Source organism: Carassius carassius, chromosome 28, assembly GCF_963082965.1.
Source record: "Carassius carassius chromosome 28, fCarCar2.1, whole genome shotgun sequence".
Classification (NCBI taxonomy): Eukaryota; Metazoa; Chordata; class Actinopteri; order Cypriniformes; family Cyprinidae; genus Carassius; species Carassius carassius.
In genome coordinates this window covers 21,736,787-21,757,808 of record NC_081782.1, presented here as the reverse complement: position 1 = coordinate 21,757,808, position 21,022 = coordinate 21,736,787, and the positions used below count along the sequence as shown (strand labels likewise).

Here is a 21,022-nt window from a genome sequence, read left to right as displayed (position 1 = left end):
TCGCAGTCAGAAGTAATGCTGAAATCGTTGGCTATGTTTCAAAAAGAGGATGGATATTATGAAGCAATAAAATATTGTGCCCAGTAATTGAGGGAAGACATGTTGAGGCCTTTTCAGTAAGTAACATACTGCTTGAGAGAATTTGTCAATGACTGTATGATTTGCAGGAGCTGATTCAGAATGCAGAGGATGCTGGGGCCACTGAGGTCAAGTTCATGTATGACGAGACAGAGTATGGAGTGGAATCACTGTGGTCACATGATATGGCTCAGTATCAGGGTAATCAGAGTATGCTGATCGATTTCAGCATGTCCCTTCACATGTTCAATATAAGTCCTGGCAATATGCAGGAAACCGGATGAATAGTAAAAAAGGTTAGTAGTTTTGAAATACACTGTTACATTGAAACATGATGGTTTTTTGTGTGTGTGTTTTTTTTTTTTTACAGGAACAGCCTTGTATGTCTATAATGATGCCGTCTTCACCACAGAAGACTGGAATGGTATCCAGGAGATTGCACGGAGTAGAAAAAGAGAGGACCCTCTTAAAGTGGGAAGATTTGGTATTGGATTTAACTCTGTCTACCACATAACAGGTGAGAAAAAGAGTATGTTATGATAGTTGATGAATTGGCTAATGGCTAATGGAGTTTTTAATCATTTGTAATTACTTTCTTACTCTCACTGAATCATTTTAATGGTCATTTTTACAAATGTTTATTGTAGTCTATATATGAATATCAGTTCCTGAAAGCTGCATACATGATAATAATTTTAGATGGAGTTTATCATGTCATATTGCAGGACTGTTCAACACTCCTGTCCACTGGTATTTACTGACAATGTAAATATTTGTAAGTATTTGTAAATATACAGTTCAGCAGAGTGGATCTAATAGAGGATCTAATCACCGTTCATGTTATGTGTCCATAATTGTGTGTACTTTTATATATTTATATACATGGTTATTCCAAATTCATACATTTATATGCATATGCTGATATAATTCTTTATCTTTTTGTAGATGTTCCTAGTATTTTCAGTGGGGATCAAATTGCGATGCTGGACCCTCATCAAATGTTGTTTGGAGTCCGTGAGTCTGGGCAGTGCTGGAATTTGAAGTCCGATATAAAGGAAATAACCGAGCTCAATGATCAATTTGCCCCTTACTTTGGCCTGCTCGGTAGCTCAGAGAAAACCATTAAAGATGGCAACTTTCCAGGAACCCTCTTTCGTTTTCCACTCCGAATGAAACCCTCACAATTAAGTAATAACATTTACAATAAAGAAAAGGTTCTGGAGCTCTTTGAATCATTCAAAGTTGACTCAGACACTGTGTTGCTCTTTCTAAAGAGCGTGCAGAAGGTCTCTCTGCATGTGCGGGAATCGGATGGAACTGAGCGGATGCTTTTCCAGGTCACAGCAAGCGACAGTGAAGAAGATAAGATGGAACGGCCCAACTCTCTGAAGACCCTGGGACAGGCTATAGATAGCTACAGTAATGGGGTGCTGAGCAGTTCGGTAACCTGTGCCACCTACCAGCTCTCCATAGAAGTGCGGGATGAAACTGCCAAAGAGACTCAGAAGACCACGTGGTTGGTGTGTAATGGCGTAGGTGGGCGAGGCATCTGCAGTGAACTGGATTCTCTTGCTGATGATCTGAAGTTCATCCCAACCATTGGTATTGCCTTGCCGCTTACGCTTATTGATGAGGACAAGGGGGCAACTTGTAGTTTCTCAGGACGTGCTTTCTGTTTCCTCCCACTGCCCCTCGGAGAAGAAAGCATGACAGGATTGCCAGTCCATGTCAGTGGTTTCTTTGGCCTGACGGACAACCGCAGGAGCATCAAATGGCGGGAAGTGGACCAGTGGAGGGACCCTGCGGCTCTTTGGAATGAGCTTCTCATAGTCACAGTCATCCCAAGGGCTTACTTCACACTCATCATGGAGACCATCAGGAGAATCCAAACTAAGAAGGACCAAGATTTTCCCCTTTCCCCAAGAGGCATTTATGGAGCCTGGCCTGATCCAAACAAGATCCGACCTCGCTGGAAACCCATTCTTGAGCCCCTTTACAATGACTTGCTTCAACAGCCGGTCATCTACTCGCTCAATGGGAGCTGGGTTCAAGTGGATGAAACCATATTCTCAGACTTGGACTCCAGCTTGGACACTACAGAGACTGTCATCAAATACCTCCAGAGCTCAGGGATGATACTGGCTCAGATGCCAGCCTACATCGATGCAGTACTGACAATGTTTGTCACCAATCCAGGGAGCCTGAGGAGAGTGACCCCTTCTTTTGTGCGCCAGACTTTGAGGAAATGTCGCCACAGAGGGTCCTCTAACGAGAAGCTTCTCCTGCTAGAGTTTATCCTTAGTGATGCCTGCTACAATGACCTCATTGGACTGGAACTTCTGCCTTTGCAGGATGAGACATTTGCTGTGTTCTCCTCTTCTGTGAACGACAAAGATGCTGTCTACATCGCCTCTGAGGAGTATCCAAGGTATGGGGATACATCTGTATTAGCGTTCTTAATATTAAGGTCATTCATAGTTTTAATTCACTGCTATCTAAATATATCAAATCAAAACAGCGTTCAGCAAAATTTGAAATTTAAAAACTGAGTTTGAATTGAATTTAGCTAATTGAACACATGCCACAGGATTTGTAGAATTGTAACTCCAATAATGAATTTTTCCTTCAGGATCTGTTTGTCAGATTACATTTTTTATATACTAAACTATTTCACCACATTCAGATTTATATTACAAGTTTACATTATTGAAATGCATTTATGATAAATGTCTTAATAAAGCTTATGCCTGACCAAAACTTGAAAATAGGATACATTAGGTTATAAGTATATAGGCTATATATTTTTATAAGTATATACATATTTTTTTAGGTCGCTTTATCCAGGACTGGAGGGAAGATTTGTCTTGGAAAGCATTGCCCCACATGTCATGACCAGCCTGAAAGAAGCAGCCAAAAGCAGAGGTAGACACCTGCAGCTCGTAATACCACTCAATGCTCTCACTCAGGATATATAGAGCATCTGCTCTCAGTTCTATTCCTCAGCGGTGAAACTTAACCTTGTTCGTGCATAGTTTGCTGCAGGGAGTAACATTTTTGAGCTTCATGCTTGCTATTACGGCTGTCAGATTTTTTAGTTATGCTTTCTCATGCTTAACTTAGCATATGCCGAAAAAGATGAAGTGGCTTTTATAAAATAAGCAGAACCTATAAAACTCTGTCATCAGGCGTCCATCTCCTTTCAAAATAACTGACAAGGACATTAAAATGATTGTTCATAGGCAGTAGCTTTCTTCCTCTTTTTCGATGACATTACAAAATTAGGGGCACTTTATATATGTAGTTATTATTACACAAACGTTGTTGTGTCTAAATTTTAAAGGTAGTGGCATGCGATATCACAATTTTAGATTGTGACAATTAAAATGTCTCCATGATCTGCTGTAGAAGAGAGATTGTATTATCGTCTGTCATTAATTTAAATAAAACGACAAAATACAACAAATTCTTTTGTTAAGTTGAGAGGCAAAATTTTTAACCCTTTGATGCACAAGCTATGAAAACCCCTTCTTATACACAACATGAGTCTAAAATGAGTCATATTCATGCTATGTTATTTCATACTTCGCTAGGCCTTTTTTTGTTTTATCTTTTTTTTTTCAGTTTGTCAGCATTCAATATTCCATGATCTATAAATTCCAGGATCAATGCATATTCAGAATATCGTTATTAAATGACCACAAATTATTTTTTTCCCCCTAGGTTTTGTTACTACATCAAAAATGACCCATCTATGCAAGCATGATAAAACAAAAGAATAAAGACATACTGTTAAAATAATTATTTTAGCAGTTAATTAGAACAACACATTAAACACTTTAAATGTGTTTATTTGCCCCTTTGTCATACATAAGATACACATATATCACTGATAACCGATAACACTGAAATTGAACTCTCTGTAGTGCAACTGTAGTGAATTGTAGTGAAATTGACCGAATAGATGAAAATCAAAGTAACAAAATAAAATCACGTGGATACAGCGCCATTTCAGATTGCCATCTCAGTGCTTACATGCCACACAAATGACAACTACAGGTTTGTGCTCCTTGCACACAGGCCTGACATTGAACAACAGCTGCTGACTTACTCTATCTTTGGCAGCTGGGCAGATTCTGCACCCCTTTGATTGTCCCTTCTTTCTGATGTAAACTTGTGGCCGGGTGGTGGAAGTGTTTTGATTTTTATCAACCTTTTTGACCAGCTCTTTGATGAATAGCTGTCATGCATTGGTCACACCACCCGTGTTATCAGGGTGTTGCTTAGTGAAGTTAGTGTACACCAGGGGCCTGTACCATGATGGTAGCTGAACAAATTCAGAGTTACAGGATTAGTTTAGAGTTGACAAAACCAAACCTCTCCAATCCAGCTTTATTGGTACCATGATGGTGATCATAAACTTTCTTTGTCAATTCAAACTGATCCTGAGTTTGTGGAGCACGTGCACATGAATGTGTGACATCACTGGCGAACAGCCAATCACGAGCCTTGCAACACAAAGCAAGTTTCATTAACTTCTCGCGAGAGACCCAGCGAGATTCAAAACTAAAGGTTAAAGGTTTTGCTAAAAGTTAAGAGATTGAAGAATATGACAAATTTAAACGTCATATGAAAAATGAAGGAGGACTAATAAAATAAATGATCTTGCTCTATCAGTGCATTGACAAGTGAAACTTGTTAACTTAGTTTATACATTTGAAAATATAGTGATAGAGACTCAAACATGTAAGGTCAGATTTTTTATTTTTTAAATAGTGCAATTTTTGATACTACAGCTTATTTATATTATCCATGATCTGTATACATTAATATTTATTTAAAATAAACGATTTATAATAACTATTAAACTAAAATTGCTTGTGTGTAAAAAATAAATAATAATAATAATAATAATATGAATCACAATAATTATATAAATCATAAAATGACTCAGTAATTATCATTAAAACCAGACTATTACTTCTTTCTTTTTTTTTTTGCATTAGTGACCTTTAATATGGAACAAGATAAACTGTGGGAGTGACTTTGTGTCAGACATGTGTCATGTCTCTCACATCTGATTGGTCCAACTTCAGTTTGAGATCTCTAACCCAGAACATAACCTGCCACGGAGCAGGTTAGCCGTGGAGTGTACAATGGCAATGAATGCCGCTAAAAGCCAAGTCACTTATGTGGTACCTAAAACCCAGGATTGGTGCAAACTAACCTGAAACTTACCTGGCTAGCCAGCTAATCTAGCTTCATGGTACAGGCCCCAGGGGTGTCCTGGATAGCTACAATCCTGCAGAGTTTAGCTTCAACCTTGATAAAAATTCACCTGCCTTTAGCTTTCTGGTAACCCTTAGACCTTGATTAGCTTGTTCAGGTGTGTTTGATTTGCATTGAAGCTGAACTCTACAGGACTGTGGCTCTCCAGGACCGACATTGGCTGTCCCTGGTGTAGGCACTGAGGGTGGCAAGCAGTTGATCATGTATATAATGATTATATATTGCCGCTGTCAGATAGAAACCTTGTATGTCCAAAACCATTACTTTTCAAGAACACTGACAGACATAAAGGGTGAAGAATAGTATTGATTTATGACAAAAAATAAAAATGATGAAATGCGGAGATACAAGGTTTCCACCTGATAGCAATGATATATACTTGTATACAATAACGTATTATTTTGACTTTGATTTTGTTGACCTAGCTACCATTAGCTAGCTTACAAAGAATGTCAACAACAAGCTAGCTAATAGTATTGGACATGTGTCTCTGTGTCACTGGTAATAGATTTCAGGGTCAAGGTAAACTTAGCCTAACATTCAAATATTTTATCCAGTTATCTTTATCAGATATATCACATATTTTCTGTGGTAATAAATTATAAAATAAGACTAAATGTGCCAATTATACAAAAGCAGCCATGTTCAGTTGTGAAATGTAGGACAGGTAAATAATTTTCTGCAGTACATGTCTTCCTACTTGCAAAGAATTAGCAAATATAAAAGGTTTCTGTTTGGGTCCTTTTTGACCCATTTATGTACAACTGATGTAGAAATACAAAAATTTCTTATAAAGTAAAGAAAGGACAAATAAACAATGATTTGTGAAAATCAAAAACAAGATATTTAAAGAATACCCGCAATAATACGTGAGAAAATGCATTTCTTTTAAAGAAAAAAAATTCAGCAAAGAATTACTCAGGCATGATTGAAATGACACAGGAAATTAATATGGGTCATTTTAGACCCGTGTGTAAAACTGATGTACATTTAGAAATACAAAAATGGTGTTTCTTATAAAGTAAGTAAGGAAAAATAAACAAAATGATTTTTTGGATGTCAAAAACAACATATTTAAAGACTATCTGAAATAATAAATGATAGAAAAACAGTTATTTTAGAGATTTAGCAAAGAAACTCTCATACATAACTAAAATAATAAAGGAAATTAATACAGGTCATTTTAGACCCTTGTTGTGCATTAGAAGGATAGTGACACAAAAATTATTTTTATTCAAAAAGTAAGAAAGAAAGAATATAAATAAGGATTTGCGAAGATCAAAAACAAATTAATTGATGAATTCATGGAATTCTGAATGACGAAAACATTTTCTTGCAAAAATATAGAACAAAAACTCACTTTAGACCCATGTTGTGCATCAAAGAGTTAAAATAAAGGAAACTAGTTTGGCTCTACTGCTCAGCAACTTGCAAAACAGTCTTAAATGAATCTTAAGTTACCATGAAAAAACTGTTTACAGTAGACTGGTAGTATCGGCAAAACACATTGCAATTTATGTATCTATGGAATATCTCATTATTTGCTTTACAATTTTTATTTAATAATTTATTTTAATCTAAAGAGGTTTTTTTCACCTTTTATCCCGATTTCTGCATTTAATTTCCAGTTCAACAATACCTTTGGGGTTGTTCAGGTAAGTGCACAATGTGTTGTCTACTGCCTGTATAGCTGGTGTCGCTATAGCTTTCCTGGATCACACTACTTACACACTAACATCTGTGTATTTTAACTCATTTACCATATACTGTATCAAAACAAAACATACTAATGCATTTAACATTGTGAAATGCTTGTAATAAAGATTTTAATATGTTGATGTTCCACTATCCATAAATTCAAACATTGGAAAGTTATAGACTAATTCCTTTATTGCATACAAGCAGTTTGATTTGGAATTTGTTAAGAAATAAAACTTAAGGGCACTATTTTAATCAATCAAGTGGTAAACAAGCAGTAACCTGATGTTTATGGCAAGAAATAATGTGAAACAAGGCACACACATATGAATATGCATGTGAACAGCAAGGATTTTCCATTCCTTGAAGCCATTTTTCCATATATTCTGTGCATATTTGTGCAACCTGAACAGCTGAAAATAGGAATGAATGAGACTTCTAATTAGAATATTGATAAATATGTGAACCATTTTAAAAGGTTTCTCTTTGTTGTGCATTGATTGATTAAATATTTTCAAATGCTAAAAATGATTACTCTTAATTTTTGCATCACCTGTGATCTTTATCCATTAATGTGTTTTAAGCTGTGTCTTTATAGAATATACAGTTGCAGGGAAAAAAAAGTGAACCTCTGGATTTATCTGCATAAATGTTCATTGAACAGTAGACAAACAGCCACATTTAAGTAGACTGTGTTGGTCTATTTATGTGACTTCAGGTCAAAGTTTATGACCAGATCTAGGTAAATCCAAGGGATCACAGATACATTTTCCTACATGCATACATACTTGTATTTCTTCCATAACAGCTTACGTCATGTTTTGTGTTTTGTTTGTGCTTTCAGGGAGGCCTTGCACTCAGGTTCAAGTGCTTACCCCAGAGAGATCGGCACGCCTAATTAAAGAAGTCCTTACCACAGCATGGTCTTCTAGAGATTTTGCAGTTCAGTGGTACCCTGGTGATCAAGAGAAGCAGCATCCTTCAGCATCTTGGCTCAAAATCATTTGGAAGCATCTCTACATTAACTTTCCAGATGATCTCAGTGTCTTTGAAGATCTGCCTTTGATTCCAAATGTGCCACTGACTGACACCCTCGATACTCTAGAGCTGCTACGACTAAAAACTCCATCACCAATCATTCTTGTAAATGAGGAAGAGGGTCCTCTGTCAGATGACTTGCTTGAAGTTCTGAAGAAACTTGGTTGTGTTATCTTGAAGCAACTTGATCCCTGCTTGCACCATCCACTCCTGAAAAATTACCTTCACCACTCATCACCAAGCACCCTACTGCAAATTATGGACAAATCTTCATCCCAGAGATTAGCAAGCCAAGTTGCATCTTTCCCTGTCAAACAGAAGGTTGCCCTCAGAAGCTTTTTAGCTGGTCTTACTGATGTTACAGAGAAAGAAAAACGCATAATTCAAGAGCTACCCATCTTTGACAAAGTTGGACAGAAGTCAAAGACAGACCCTTCACTTTTTACATTATTGAAAGGAGCCAGAGCATTACACCATACTGCCAAGCATCCATTAGATGTGAAAATGTCCATAAATGTAGTTGACTGCAGTGATGAGGCAACCATCCGTCTTATAAAGCTGTTGAACATTGAACAGGTGAGAAGCACTGAATGTCTGAAGGTGATAATTCAGGACATTGAGAAAGGATTCTACACCAAAGAAGAAGTCACAAAAATCATGCTCTGGGCTCTTACTCATTTGTCTTTTCTGAAGAATGAAAACAAGGCAGTAATTAGTTGGCTTTCTTCACTGAAGTTTATTTATACCACTTCAGAAAATCTGCATTCACCAACAGACTTTTTTGATCCAGAGTTAGAGATTTTGCAGAACCTTTTCTTCATGGAAGAAAATACAAGGTTTCCCCCAGATGACTATACATCATCTCCTGATGTCCTTCATTCACTGAGACAACTGGGGCTGAAAAATGAGGTTCAACTCAGTGAAAACGATGTGCTCCAGGTTGCCAGAAAAATTGAAGAGTTGCAAGGGAATAGCAAACCAGATTGGAATCCCATTTTAATGAAAGCAAAAACACTTCTTACTGTCCTTAACAAACAGACAAAGTTGGTGAAGTCCTCTGAGGTTCAGACTAACCTGCAAAAATTTAAATGGGTACCCGTTTGCAAAGACAGACCGTTGAATTACCCGAAGTCACTTGCTTGGAGAGGTGATTCTTGCAATATCTCCTCTCTTTCTGAAATGTGTGATATTTCTCATGCTGTGCTTGTTGGCTCTTCGGTTGCCCTAGTGGAACGTACCTCAGCTGGCATGAAAAAAGCCCTAAAGTTGTCATTAGAGCCTCAGGTTGATCAAGTGCTCCAGCATTTGAAAGCAGTAAATGACTGGCACAGATCCCAAGCATTTACCACTGAGGACTGGTATCAGTTTCAGCAGATCTTGTTCGAGATATATGAATTCATGCAAGCTCATTTGGAGGATGCAAGGGAAGCCGTGAAGTCTCTGCCCTTTGATTGGGTTTGGACAGGGAAAACCTTTGCTTCCCCTGGACGCACAGTTTTAAAGCCCATACCAGATTTGGACCTCCAGCCTTACTTGTACTCATTACCAAAGACCATTGCAAAATTCAACAAGCTTTTTAAATTCTGTGGCTCTATTGAAGTTGTTGTTGCCAGTCATGTGTTTGAAGTTGTCGAAACAATCAGGCAACGGAGTGAGCAGGAGATGACAAAAGAAGAAAGCAAACGCAATGTCCTACTCCTAATAAATATTTTACGGTGGCTATACAGCAGCCAAATATCTGTAGATGCTACCATGCATGTCCCCATTCTTTACCACAAAGATCCAAGCAAACTGGTTATGAAACCTATCCATGAATGCACTTACTGTGACATCAAAGTAGAGGATCTGAATGACTTACTAGATGATGTTTCAGAGCCCATCATCCTTGTCCATGATGACATTCCAATGAAAACTGCTGAATGGTTGAGAGTTCCATGTTTGAGCACGAGATTGATAAACCCAGAAAACCTTGGGTTCGAACAGTCAGGCCAAAGGGAGCCTCTAACTGTGAGAATAAAGAACATTCTAGAAGAGTATCCTTCAGTTGCGGATATCTTCAAAGAGCTTTTGCAGAATGCTGATGATGCAAATGCTACTGAGTGTAGTTTTCTGATTGACATGCGAAAGAATCTTGAAATCAGAGAGAATCTGCTTGACCCTGGCATGATTATTTGTCATGGCCCAGCTTTGTGGTCCTTCAATAATTCTGTTTTCTCTGATACAGACTTCCTTAATATTACCAGGCTGGGTGGATCCATGAAAAGATGTGAAGCTGACAAAGTGGGCAAATTTGGTCTAGGGTTTAACTCTGTTTATCATGTGACTGACATGCCCATTATCATGAGTAGAGAATTCATGATCATGTTTGATCCCAACATCAATCACATTGGCAAACACATCAGAGACAAGTCAAATCCCGGCATTAAAATAAATTGGAGCAAACAGCAGAAACGCCTACGGAAGTTTCCCAATCAGTTCAAGCCTTTCATCAATGTGTTTAACTGTCAGCTTCCTCTGTCACTGGAGTCCCCTTACAAGTATGATGGGACCCTCTTCAGACTTCCTTTTAGAACTGAGCAAGAGGCATCTGTAAGTGAAATCAGCAGCATTTACTACAATACCACTGATATCTACTCTCTTGTGGATGAATTTAGCATCTGTGGTCACCGGCTCATTCTCTTCACACAACATGTTGGAACAATGGTCTTGAAGTGTTTGAAATGTGAGGAACAGAACCCTGCTGCTGCACAGGATGTGGTCACAATAAACAAGAGTGTGTGGTCCTCCAAAGCAGCTTATGGTCCCTTAAGTATTCTGAAATCTGCTGCCAAAGTCATGAAAAAAGTTGCAGCCACCAACAGAGTGCCAGCTGAAGTCCCTAAGTCTGGTTGCATCATCAGAATTGTAGTGGAGGAGTTCCACAATGTCTTCAGACGCATTGTTGATCTTCATTCCCCACTATTCAGAGGTTCTGAAGAAGATCCATCATCCTACTTTGAGATGGCTGCTAAAGGCACACAAACTAAAAGACTTACAGATGACATGCCACAGAAGGGAGTGGAAAATACAAACTGGCTTATCTGCTCATGCATGGATGTGACCGAAGCTCTGAAGTTCTCCTTGAGTGATAGTGGAAAACGCCTCGGCCTGGTACCATGTGGAGGTGTAGCTGTGCTGCTCTCTGAAGAAGAGAATAGAAAATGGACTGTAAAGACAAGTGCCACACCAATTGGGGAAGTTTTCTGCTACTTACCCCTTCGAATCAAAACTGGCTTACCTGTGCACATAAATGGTTGCTTTGCTGTCACATCAAATCGCAAAGAGATATGGAAGACAGACACAAAAGGACAATGGAACTCCATTTTTATGAGACATGTGATTGTCCAAGCATACTTGGCTGCACTTAACATGCTGAGGTCAATGGCAGAAAGTGGGGAATTATTGGACTACAGCTATTATGCAGCCTGGCCTGACCCTGGAGTTGTCCATGATGATTTCAGTCTGATTTGTCAAGGGGTTTATCAAGAAATAGCTAAAGGTGTTGATGATGAACGTGCAAAAGTCTTTTCTGATGGAAAGTCTTGGGTGTCAATCAAGAATGTCCGTTTTTTGGATGACTCGTTGCTTTGCAGACCAGACATTGGGCCTGCTGCCTTCAAGATATTCTTGAAATACCTCAGAAAGTGTGGTTCCCAAGATCTTTGTGCTGTTGAGCTTCCAGACTGGGTCAAGGAAGGCTTCGATGAAGCTGGCTGTAAAGGAAAATTGATGGAGAACACCCTTACAGAGACACAGTTTTTCTCAGATGTGTTCTTCCCCCATATCCAAGACATTGATAAGGATCTACGTGACCCTCTGATGTATTATGTACTCAATGAAAAACTTGAGGATTTTGCATCCATACTGAGGGAAACCCCATGTATTCCATGTTCAGGGCCATCACAGAAGCTTGTGTTGCCATCTCGACTCATACATCCTGAGGGCAGGGTAGCCAAACTGTACAACAGTGAAGATGGAAGGTTCCCTGAAGGAAGTTTAAGAGACTATGTCAATCCAGTGTGCTTGGTGAAGTTAGTCCAGCTGGGTATGGTCAAGGATGACCTATCTTGGGAAGACTTGATTGAACGGGCCGAGTCTGTATTGGCTCTAAATGAAAATGACCACACACTTGCATGCCACAGGAGCAGTATAATACTCAGTCTCATTGATGAAAAACTAAAAATGAGAGATCCAGCAGAAAATCAGTATCTTGCCAAATTACAAAATATTAAATTCCTTCCATTCTTGACAAAACCAGCTGGATTTTCACTTCCATGGCATGGAAACAATTTCCCCCAATCTACCATGTTCTCGGCAAAAGAGCTTTTTACAACAGACCATCAGGACACTGTGTGTTTAATGAAGCCCATTCTCAATGAAAATTCCCCTTCTTTTAAAGGATGTGGTCCAGTCTCACTGGCTGTGAAAGACTTTCTTGGATTGATAAAAAAGCCAACGGTTTCATTAGTCATCAGCCAACTGAAAGAGCTCTCAAAATCCTTTGATGGTGTAACTCTGTATCAAGAGAACATAACAAATGCTTGCTACAAATATCTCCATGAGGAACTGCTGCAGTCCAATGCTGCACAAGAGGAAATCATGGAGGAGCTAAAAACATTCTCTTCAATTCTAGTGGAGAACACATACGTGGAACCATCAAAAGTAGCATTTCACTTAAACTTTGATGCTGCTCCATTCCTTTACCAGCTTCCCAACAAGTACAGAAATAGCTGTCGTGAACTTTTTGAAAATGTGGGAGTTCAACCTAGCTTCACTGTTGAAACATTTGCAGCAGTATTACAGCTGATAAAAACTGAATGTGGAAGAAAACCTCTTACTGAAGAAAACTTTCAGCTGTCTCGTAGAATAATCAGTGAGGGAATATGGAGCTTGATCCGAGACAAAAATCAAGAATTCTGCCAAAGGAACTATGGGGAAATGCTTCTTCCTGACAGCAATTTCACACTACAACCATCAAAATCACTTTGCTATAATGACTGTCCTTGGATTAAAGTCAGGGACACAACCGTTAAATACTGCCATGGTGATATTCCAAGAGAGGTGGCAGTAAAATTGGGAACAGTTCCAAAACGTCACAAAGCCTTAGAAAGATATGCTTCTAATGTTTGCTTCACTACTCTTGGAAGTGAGTTTGGGCAAAAGGAGAAGCTCACCAGCAGAATTAAAAGTATCCTCAATGCTTATCCATCAGAAAAGGAGATGTTGAAAGAGCTCCTTCAGAATGCAGATGATGCAAAAGCTACAGAAATATACTTTGTCTTTGATCCGAGGACCCACCCAACTGAAAGAATCTTTGATGACAAATGGGTTCCCATGCAAGGCCCATCACTCTGTGTATACAACAATCAGCCTTTTACAGAGGATGATATTAGGGGGATCCAGAATCTTGGAAGGGGCACCAAAGAGGCAAACCCTGGAAAAACTGGCCAATATGGCATTGGGTTTAACTCAGTGTATCACATTACTGACTGCCCATCTTTTATCTCAAATAATGACATTCTCTGCATCTTTGATCCACATGCCAGTTATGCTCCTGGAGCAACATCTGTTAGTCCAGGAAGAATGTTTCGAGATTTGGATTCAGACTTCAGATCACAGTTTTCTGATGTGCTCAACTTATACCTAGGAAATCACTTCAAGCTGGAACGCAGCACAATGTTCAGATTTCCCATACGAAATGCAGAAATGGCCAAATTCTCAGAGATCAGCTCAGCACCGGCTTCAGACAGAATGGTTCAAAATTTCCTTGATAAAATACGAATGGATGGTGCAGAACTTCTCATGTTTTTGAATCACATGGAGAAAATTTCTATTTGTGAAATTGAAAATGGAACTGGCGATTTAAAAACTCTATATTCAGTGACAGCAAAAATCACAGATGGTGATAGACTAAAACGGAAGCAGTTTCATGCCTCAGTTCTAGACAGTGTTTGTAAGAAAAAACAGCTGGCTCAAATTCCAGTACAACAGATTACCTACACAATGGACATAGAAGACACAGATGGTAATTCTACTACCTGGCTGATATGTAACAGATCTGGATTTTCTGACATGGAGAAGGTCTCTAAGAGTGTCATTTCGGCTCACAAAAATGAGGACATAACACTCTTTCCACGTGGTGGTGTTGCTGCATGCACCAGCCACAACTACAAAAAACCACATAGAGCCTTCTGTTTCCTCCCTCTTTCTCTGGAGACTGGCCTGCCTTTCCATGTGAATGGCCATTTTGCTTTAGACTCTGCCAGAAGAAATCTGTGGAGGGATGACAATGGAGTTGGTGTAAGGAGTGACTGGAACATCAATCTAATGAAAAGGCTAATCGCTCCTGCTTGTGTAGAACTGCTAATTCAACTGAAACGTCAGCTTTTTCAAGGCCCTGACCCAACCATGACAATATTTCAAGGAACTCCAATCCATGTTGTCAGGGATATTTTGAGAACATTTTTGTCTATCTTTCCTGTAAACAGACTGGACATTCAACCAGATTGGTATTGTTTGGTAAAGGCAATTTACCTTTGCATTCATGAAGATTTGAAAAGACTACTCCCTGTTTTTAGAGCACCCCACATTGATAACAGTGATATACACTCTGCAATATACATCTCCTGGGTGAACACATCCACCTCGAGCAAAGGCCGGGCTTTCTTTGACAACTTACTTCAGGATGAGTTGCAGCATCTTAAAAACACAGAGTATAACATTACCACAAGAAAATCTGTAGCAGAAAATGTTTTTAGAATGAAATCCATGCTCCTAGACGTTGGCTTCAATTTAATCTACAGCTGTGATGAGACGGCCAGTCTGTATTTCTGCCTGGAAGATGCTGGGATTCCAGTCAACTATGTGACTCCTGAGGATGTTCGCAACTTTCTTCTGACATTCTCATCTCCAGACACATCGTGCCAAGTTGGAAAGCTACCATGTCGACTCCAGCAGTCCAATTTCAAGCTCTTCCATGGTCTGAAACTACTTGTCGACTACTGCTTCAAAGATGTGGAGGAAAATGATATTAATATAGAGGGACTGCCACTTCTGTTGACAATGGACAACATTCTGCAAGTATTTGACTCCAGACATCCAAAGTTCCTGACCACTCATCATGAGCTTGTTCCATCAAGGAAAGAGCTTTTCATGCACACACTATACATAAGGTACAGTAACATTCTTCTAAAAGCAGATGTGGCAAAGACCTTTGACATAAGCAGTTTTGGAGATCTCCTGGGATCTGTACTTCCTAGAGAGTGCAGAACAAGAAACTCAGTAAAATGGAAGGAGAGCTGTCCTACTGAATCTTGGCTTAAGAGTGCATGGCACTTTATCAGTGAACAACTTGCAACCAAGGATGACCAGACCGAGAACAAGCCTAAATTTGAGACCATTCTGGATATATTGAAAGATTGGGCACTACTTCCAGGAATCAAATTTATGGTGTCAGGAAACAAATTGGTTGTGCCAGAGCATGACGTTTTGTTACCCCTGAGCTTGATCTTTGCTGCAATCTTTCCAAATGGACAAAATGACAAAGTCTTTCACACCCTCATGAAGGGAGGATGCTTTCAATTGGCTGTGAATAAAACATGTGCCAAAGAGAGTCCCATCTTGCCTCTATTGGCTCAGCACACAGCAAATATAGACAATCCTTCCAGCATACTTCGGGCACTTGAGTACATGATCCAGATATCAGCTTTCAAAACGGCAAGTTTGACAGACAAAGACTTTGAAGCACTGTTGTTGTACTTCAACTGCAATTTGGCTAATCTGGCCCAGGATGATGTAAAATGTCTTAAACTGTTGCCATGTTACAAAGCTGTCAGTGGGCGGTACATCTGCATTTCAAACTTTGGAGCATGCTATGTTCTAACAAAAAGTATTCCTTCTGCCGACATTGAAAAGTGGGCACACAATACATCCTCAGCTTTTCTCGTTGACAGTCCACAGCTGAAAGAGCTCTACAGCTTTCTTGGGGTCACACCAATTGATGATCTTGAGGTCTACCTGAATCATTTAATTCCAAAATTTGACATTTTATCACATGATGCCAAAATCCAACATGTCATCTATCTGAAGGAGAGGTTATTAGCAATGGAGGAGCCAAACAGCATCAAGGATCAGCTCTTAGAAAAACTTGAGGGTCTGTCTTTCATTCATGACTCCACCAATAGACTTAAACCTGCCAAAGCCTTCTTTGATCAAACAGTTAAAGTGTTTGAAGTAATGCTTCCACAAAAAGCCTTCATTCCCAATGATTTCTTCAAAAAAATCGAGCAGGTCTTGAAGCCAAAAAGTGGGACATCCTATTTAACCTCATGGATAACATTCCTACGCAATATTGGGTTAAAATTTGTTGTGTCACAACAGCAAGTTCTACAGTTTGCAAAAGAGATCAGCATCAAAGCTCATACGGAGAACTGGTCCAAAGAAAAAGTTCAGACAATTGTTGATGTTCTCCTAAATCACATTTTCAATGAGAGAACAGATCTGTTTGATGGGGCATTCCTCAAAGAACTCTCTATGATATCATTCCTATCCCCAGAACGTGCACCAGCTGAACTTGTTCGCCTCCACTCTCAGTACCAAGAAATGAATGGCACCATCCCTTTAATTCGCTTCAGTGGTTCTCAGGTAAATCCAAAGTTCAAACAAACTGATATTATGCAGTTGTTGTGGACATCTTGTCCTATTCTACCGGAGAGAGCCACCCCAACAAGCATAAAAGACCAGGAAGGAAACATACTTGCCAGCCAAGAGCAACTTGATCTTATTTTGAGCCTGTTAAATGTCAATGTGGACCCACCATTGGAAAAGGTGATTAGCAATTGCAAAAACATATGTAGCATTACTAACTTGGATGATGACACAGTGAAAACACGAAACAAGGCTTTGAGGAGCATTTATGAATTTCTGAATGCAGAAAAACATGAATTCCGCTGTCAGTTACGAGGAGTAGCCTTCGTCATGGTTGAAGAGGGTTGGAAACTCCTTAAACCAGAGGAGGTTGTCATTAATTTGGACAATGAATCTGACTTCAAACCCTACTTGTACAAACTTCCCCTTGAGCTGGGTACATTTCACCAACTGTTCAAACTGTTGGGAACTGAGGACATTGTTTCAACAAAACAATATGTTGAAGTTTTGTGTCGAATTTATAGAATTTCAGAAGGCAAACAGCTTGACCCAAATGAAATGAGAACAGTGAAAAGAACGGTCTCTGGGCTATTCAAAAATCTCCAGAATGATCCAGTCCAGGTCCGTAAAGACCTTGAGAATCTCAGAGATTTGACATTTTACCTTCCAAGTCATGATGGACGATTGGCCAAATCAAACACATTGGTCTTTGATGATGCACCACACTACAAGAGCCGAATCCAGGGTAATGTTGGTGTTCAGATGCTAGTTGACATGAGCCAGTGTTACCTAGGTAAAGACCATGCCTTTCACACAAAACTGATCATGTTGCTTCCCCAGAAACTAAGGCCCAGGCTTCTGAGTAATATCTTGGAGGAACAACTAGATGAAGACTCTCCAAAAATGTGCCAATTTGGTGCCCTTTGCTCCCTGCAGGGACGGCTTCAATTGCTTTTGTCATCAGAGCAGTTTATCACTGGATTAATTAGGATCATGAAACATGAGAATGAGAATGCATACATGGTGAATGAGGAGAAAGCAATACGGTTATGCAAAGCACTGTGTGAGGGTTTAAAGGTGTCTTGCTTTGAGAAACTACAGACAACATTGCGAGTCAAAGGCTGCAGTCCGATTCCCCACAGCCGTAGTGAAACTCTTGCCTTTCTTAAAAGGTATGGAACTGCTGTTATCCATCTCTACATTCAACACTCTGACAGCAAAGACATTAATTTTCTTCTTGCTTTAGCGATGACCCTTAAGTCAGCAACAGACAACCTGATTTCTGACACTTCCTATCTTATTGCTATGCTGGGTTGCAATGACATCTACAGAATAACTGAGAAGCTAGACAACCTTGGTGTCAAGTATGACACAACTGAGCCCTCAAAGCTAGAGCTTCCACTTCCTGGTACACCCATTCCTGCAGAGATTCATCATTTACTGCTCATGGACCCCATGAATGTCTTTTACCCTGGAGAATATGTTGGTTACTTGGTAGATTCAGAGGGAGGTGATATGTTAGGAACTTACCAGCCAACTTACACATATGCTATCATCGTTCAAGAAGTAGAACGAGAGGAAGATGAAAGTCCAAGTGTTCTCGGCAAGTGCTTTCAAATTGACATTGGGTACAGTGAGTACAAAATTGTGAGTTCTCTTGATCTATATAAATTTTCCAGACAGGATGATAGCAACCATATTCGAGATGGCACACCAACTCCAACAAGCCCCTCAGAGAGTCGGTCTCCTTCTGCCAGAATGGTCCCACCAGTATTTCCTGGAAAGGAAAATCACAGGGCTCCTCCAACAAATGCATCCCCAAAAAAGATCAAACTCAATGCATTACCAGAAATTCTAAAAGAAGTTACGTCGGTCATAGAACAAGCTTGGAAACTTTCTGAAACTGAACGCAAGAAAATCATACGCCGCTTATACTTAAAGTGGCACCCTGACAAAAATGCAGAGAATCTAGATATTGCTACCGAAGTCTTTAAGCACCTACAAAATGAGATCAGCAGGATGGAGAAGCAAACACATGCAGAGCAGACCACTGATAGAGGATCAAGGAGACCTTTCTCGGCATCTTCCGCTCGATTCCAGTCAGAGAAATTCTCATTTCAGCGATTTTACACGTCATGGAACCAAGAAGCAACAAGCCATAAATCGGAAAAGCAGCAGTTCCGAGAACAGTTTACTAGCTATGCAGGCACATCGCATTCAAATCGCTTCTTTGTACCACCATCGTTTAAGTCTGTTGGGAACCCTGTGGAGGCACGGCGGTGGCTAAGGCAAGCAAGGGCCAATTTTTCAGCTGCAAGAAATGACCTTCATAAAAATGCCAATGAATGGGTATGTTTCAAATGCTACTTGGCAACAAAGCTTGCATTAATCGCAGCAGATTATGCAGTGAGAGGAAAATCAGACAAAGATGTGAAGCCCACAGCACTTGCACAAAAGGTAGAGGAGTACAACACCCAGCTAAAAGGGTTGGCCAAGGATGTACACATCCTGGAGGGTTATGGTGTGGACAGCCTGAGAACTCGCTACCCTGACCTTTTACCCTTCCCCCAGATTCCTAATGACAGATATACTTCAGAAGTAGCAATGCGAGTAATGGAATGCACAGCTCGGATAATCATCAAACTTGAGACATTTGTCCAGCAAAAAATCTGAATGTCAGCATTAGACAATGCAAAACACTAACAATTGAATTAACAAAGCAGTTGTTGTGCAATACATACCAGTAAATATTTTAAAAGACTTGTTAAAGGTAAAATGATGTATCTCGCTGGCATTTTATTTCAACCTCTGATGCTGTGATGCTTATTATTGCATACATATCTGCTCCACTTCTTTGAAAAGTTGCCTGTGCTATTTAACATGCAGCAGTGTACATAATGTTAAAAAATGTAGCAATACCTTTTATTTTAAATACACTTATTGATTATTGTTGTTCCTTTGTACATAATGAATACCAATGCTACTTTTTTTTATTTTTATCTTTTTTAGAAATGCCATAGTCATTAAGTTGACGGTATTGTGAATTAATAGCATGAGTTTTGCTGCACTTTTATGTAAATAGCACTTGAGTGATTGCAGAAATTTTTTTAATGATTAAATAATGTGCAATTCAGCAATGACTGTGGGATGTATATCAGTCATGTGCAAGTAGCTCATTCTGAAATCAAAACGTGTTCATACACCGTTTTATCAGCTGGCAAATCCATAATTGACATGGTCCATTCACTGTATACAGTATGTAACACTGTGCATAACCTGAACATTAAACAGTGAAAAAAAAATATTTGAAAGACTTTGAATTACATCTTGAAGATGTAATATGACAGCAGTTTCATAAGTGTTTACCAGTGTATTTACTGTACCGGTCTGGTTGCAAGATTACAGTATGCAAGAATGAAATTTATTCCATATTTTACAATCAGCTTTATTGCAACTGAACTTTACATGTATACATTGTTGGCTCGAGGCTTATCAGAGCACTTTTTATTTCCCATATAAGGATACTGGTGGGTGTAGTTTTAGCATAAAATACTATTTAAGAATTTTAAATGTAAAAATATAACAAGTGAAATTTTCTCTTGAAATTTCACCTGTTAGTTAATTGCTGTGTACACATCATACAACATGCATAGTTCCTCAGAAACTCATTAAGTATGAATTTTCTATTATTCACTACAGGAACCTCTCGTCCACTACTGCTGAGATTTCTTAGCATGAAGTTCTCTGAAATTTGTGTAACAGGAACATAGATACTCATATGGTGCTCAATGTTAATGTTCTTTCATCTGTTTCCTTTGTTTAACTGCGAGAGACTGAAATTAAACACTTGCTACTGTACTGTTTGGACAAATATATTTTGTCATTTGTTTCAATCTCATAATGTCATATTACAGCTCTGTAAATTTGAGACCCACTGACAGTCTTCTTAATTTGAATTCTTAAATATATCCTTTGAATCCACTGTTCAGTCATATAATATCAGGTAATAATGGTACAAAATATATCGTTTATTACACCCAGAAGTTTAATGATTTTTTTTTTTTTAGTTTGAATGAAATTATCATGTCAACTCATGCCGAAACATTGAATGTGAAAAAACCAATTTACACTTGTTCATACATGCTTTATAATATCATTCAAAGGTCGGTATTGTAATTATTTACTTTACATATGTAAACCTCAAAATATGAGATTTCCCATTGAAGAAATATACATC

At 39.0% G+C, this 21,022-nt stretch overlaps 1 protein-coding gene across 2 annotated transcripts in view; it reads left to right on the top strand.

Annotated features, from left to right (window-relative positions):
• Window positions 1-20,656, top strand: part of LOC132108195 (sacsin-like) — a 35,466-nt gene extending 14,810 nt beyond the window's left edge. The window contains exons 6-11 of one of the 2 annotated variants that reach the window (XM_059514812.1): window positions 168-279; window positions 449-595; window positions 1,024-2,506; window positions 2,909-3,000; window positions 6,993-7,019; window positions 7,907-20,656. In XM_059514812.1, coding sequence (XP_059370795.1) covers window positions 168-279; window positions 449-595; window positions 1,024-2,506; window positions 2,909-3,000; window positions 6,993-7,019; window positions 7,907-19,458 — 13,413 coding nt within the window. In that variant the 3' untranslated portion in view covers window positions 19,459-20,656. The remainder of the gene's footprint in view (window positions 1-167; window positions 280-448; window positions 596-1,023; window positions 2,507-2,908; window positions 3,001-6,992; window positions 7,020-7,906) is intronic. The other variant, XM_059514813.1, reaches the window with a different exon arrangement.
• Window positions 20,657-21,022: the final 366 nt, after the last annotated feature.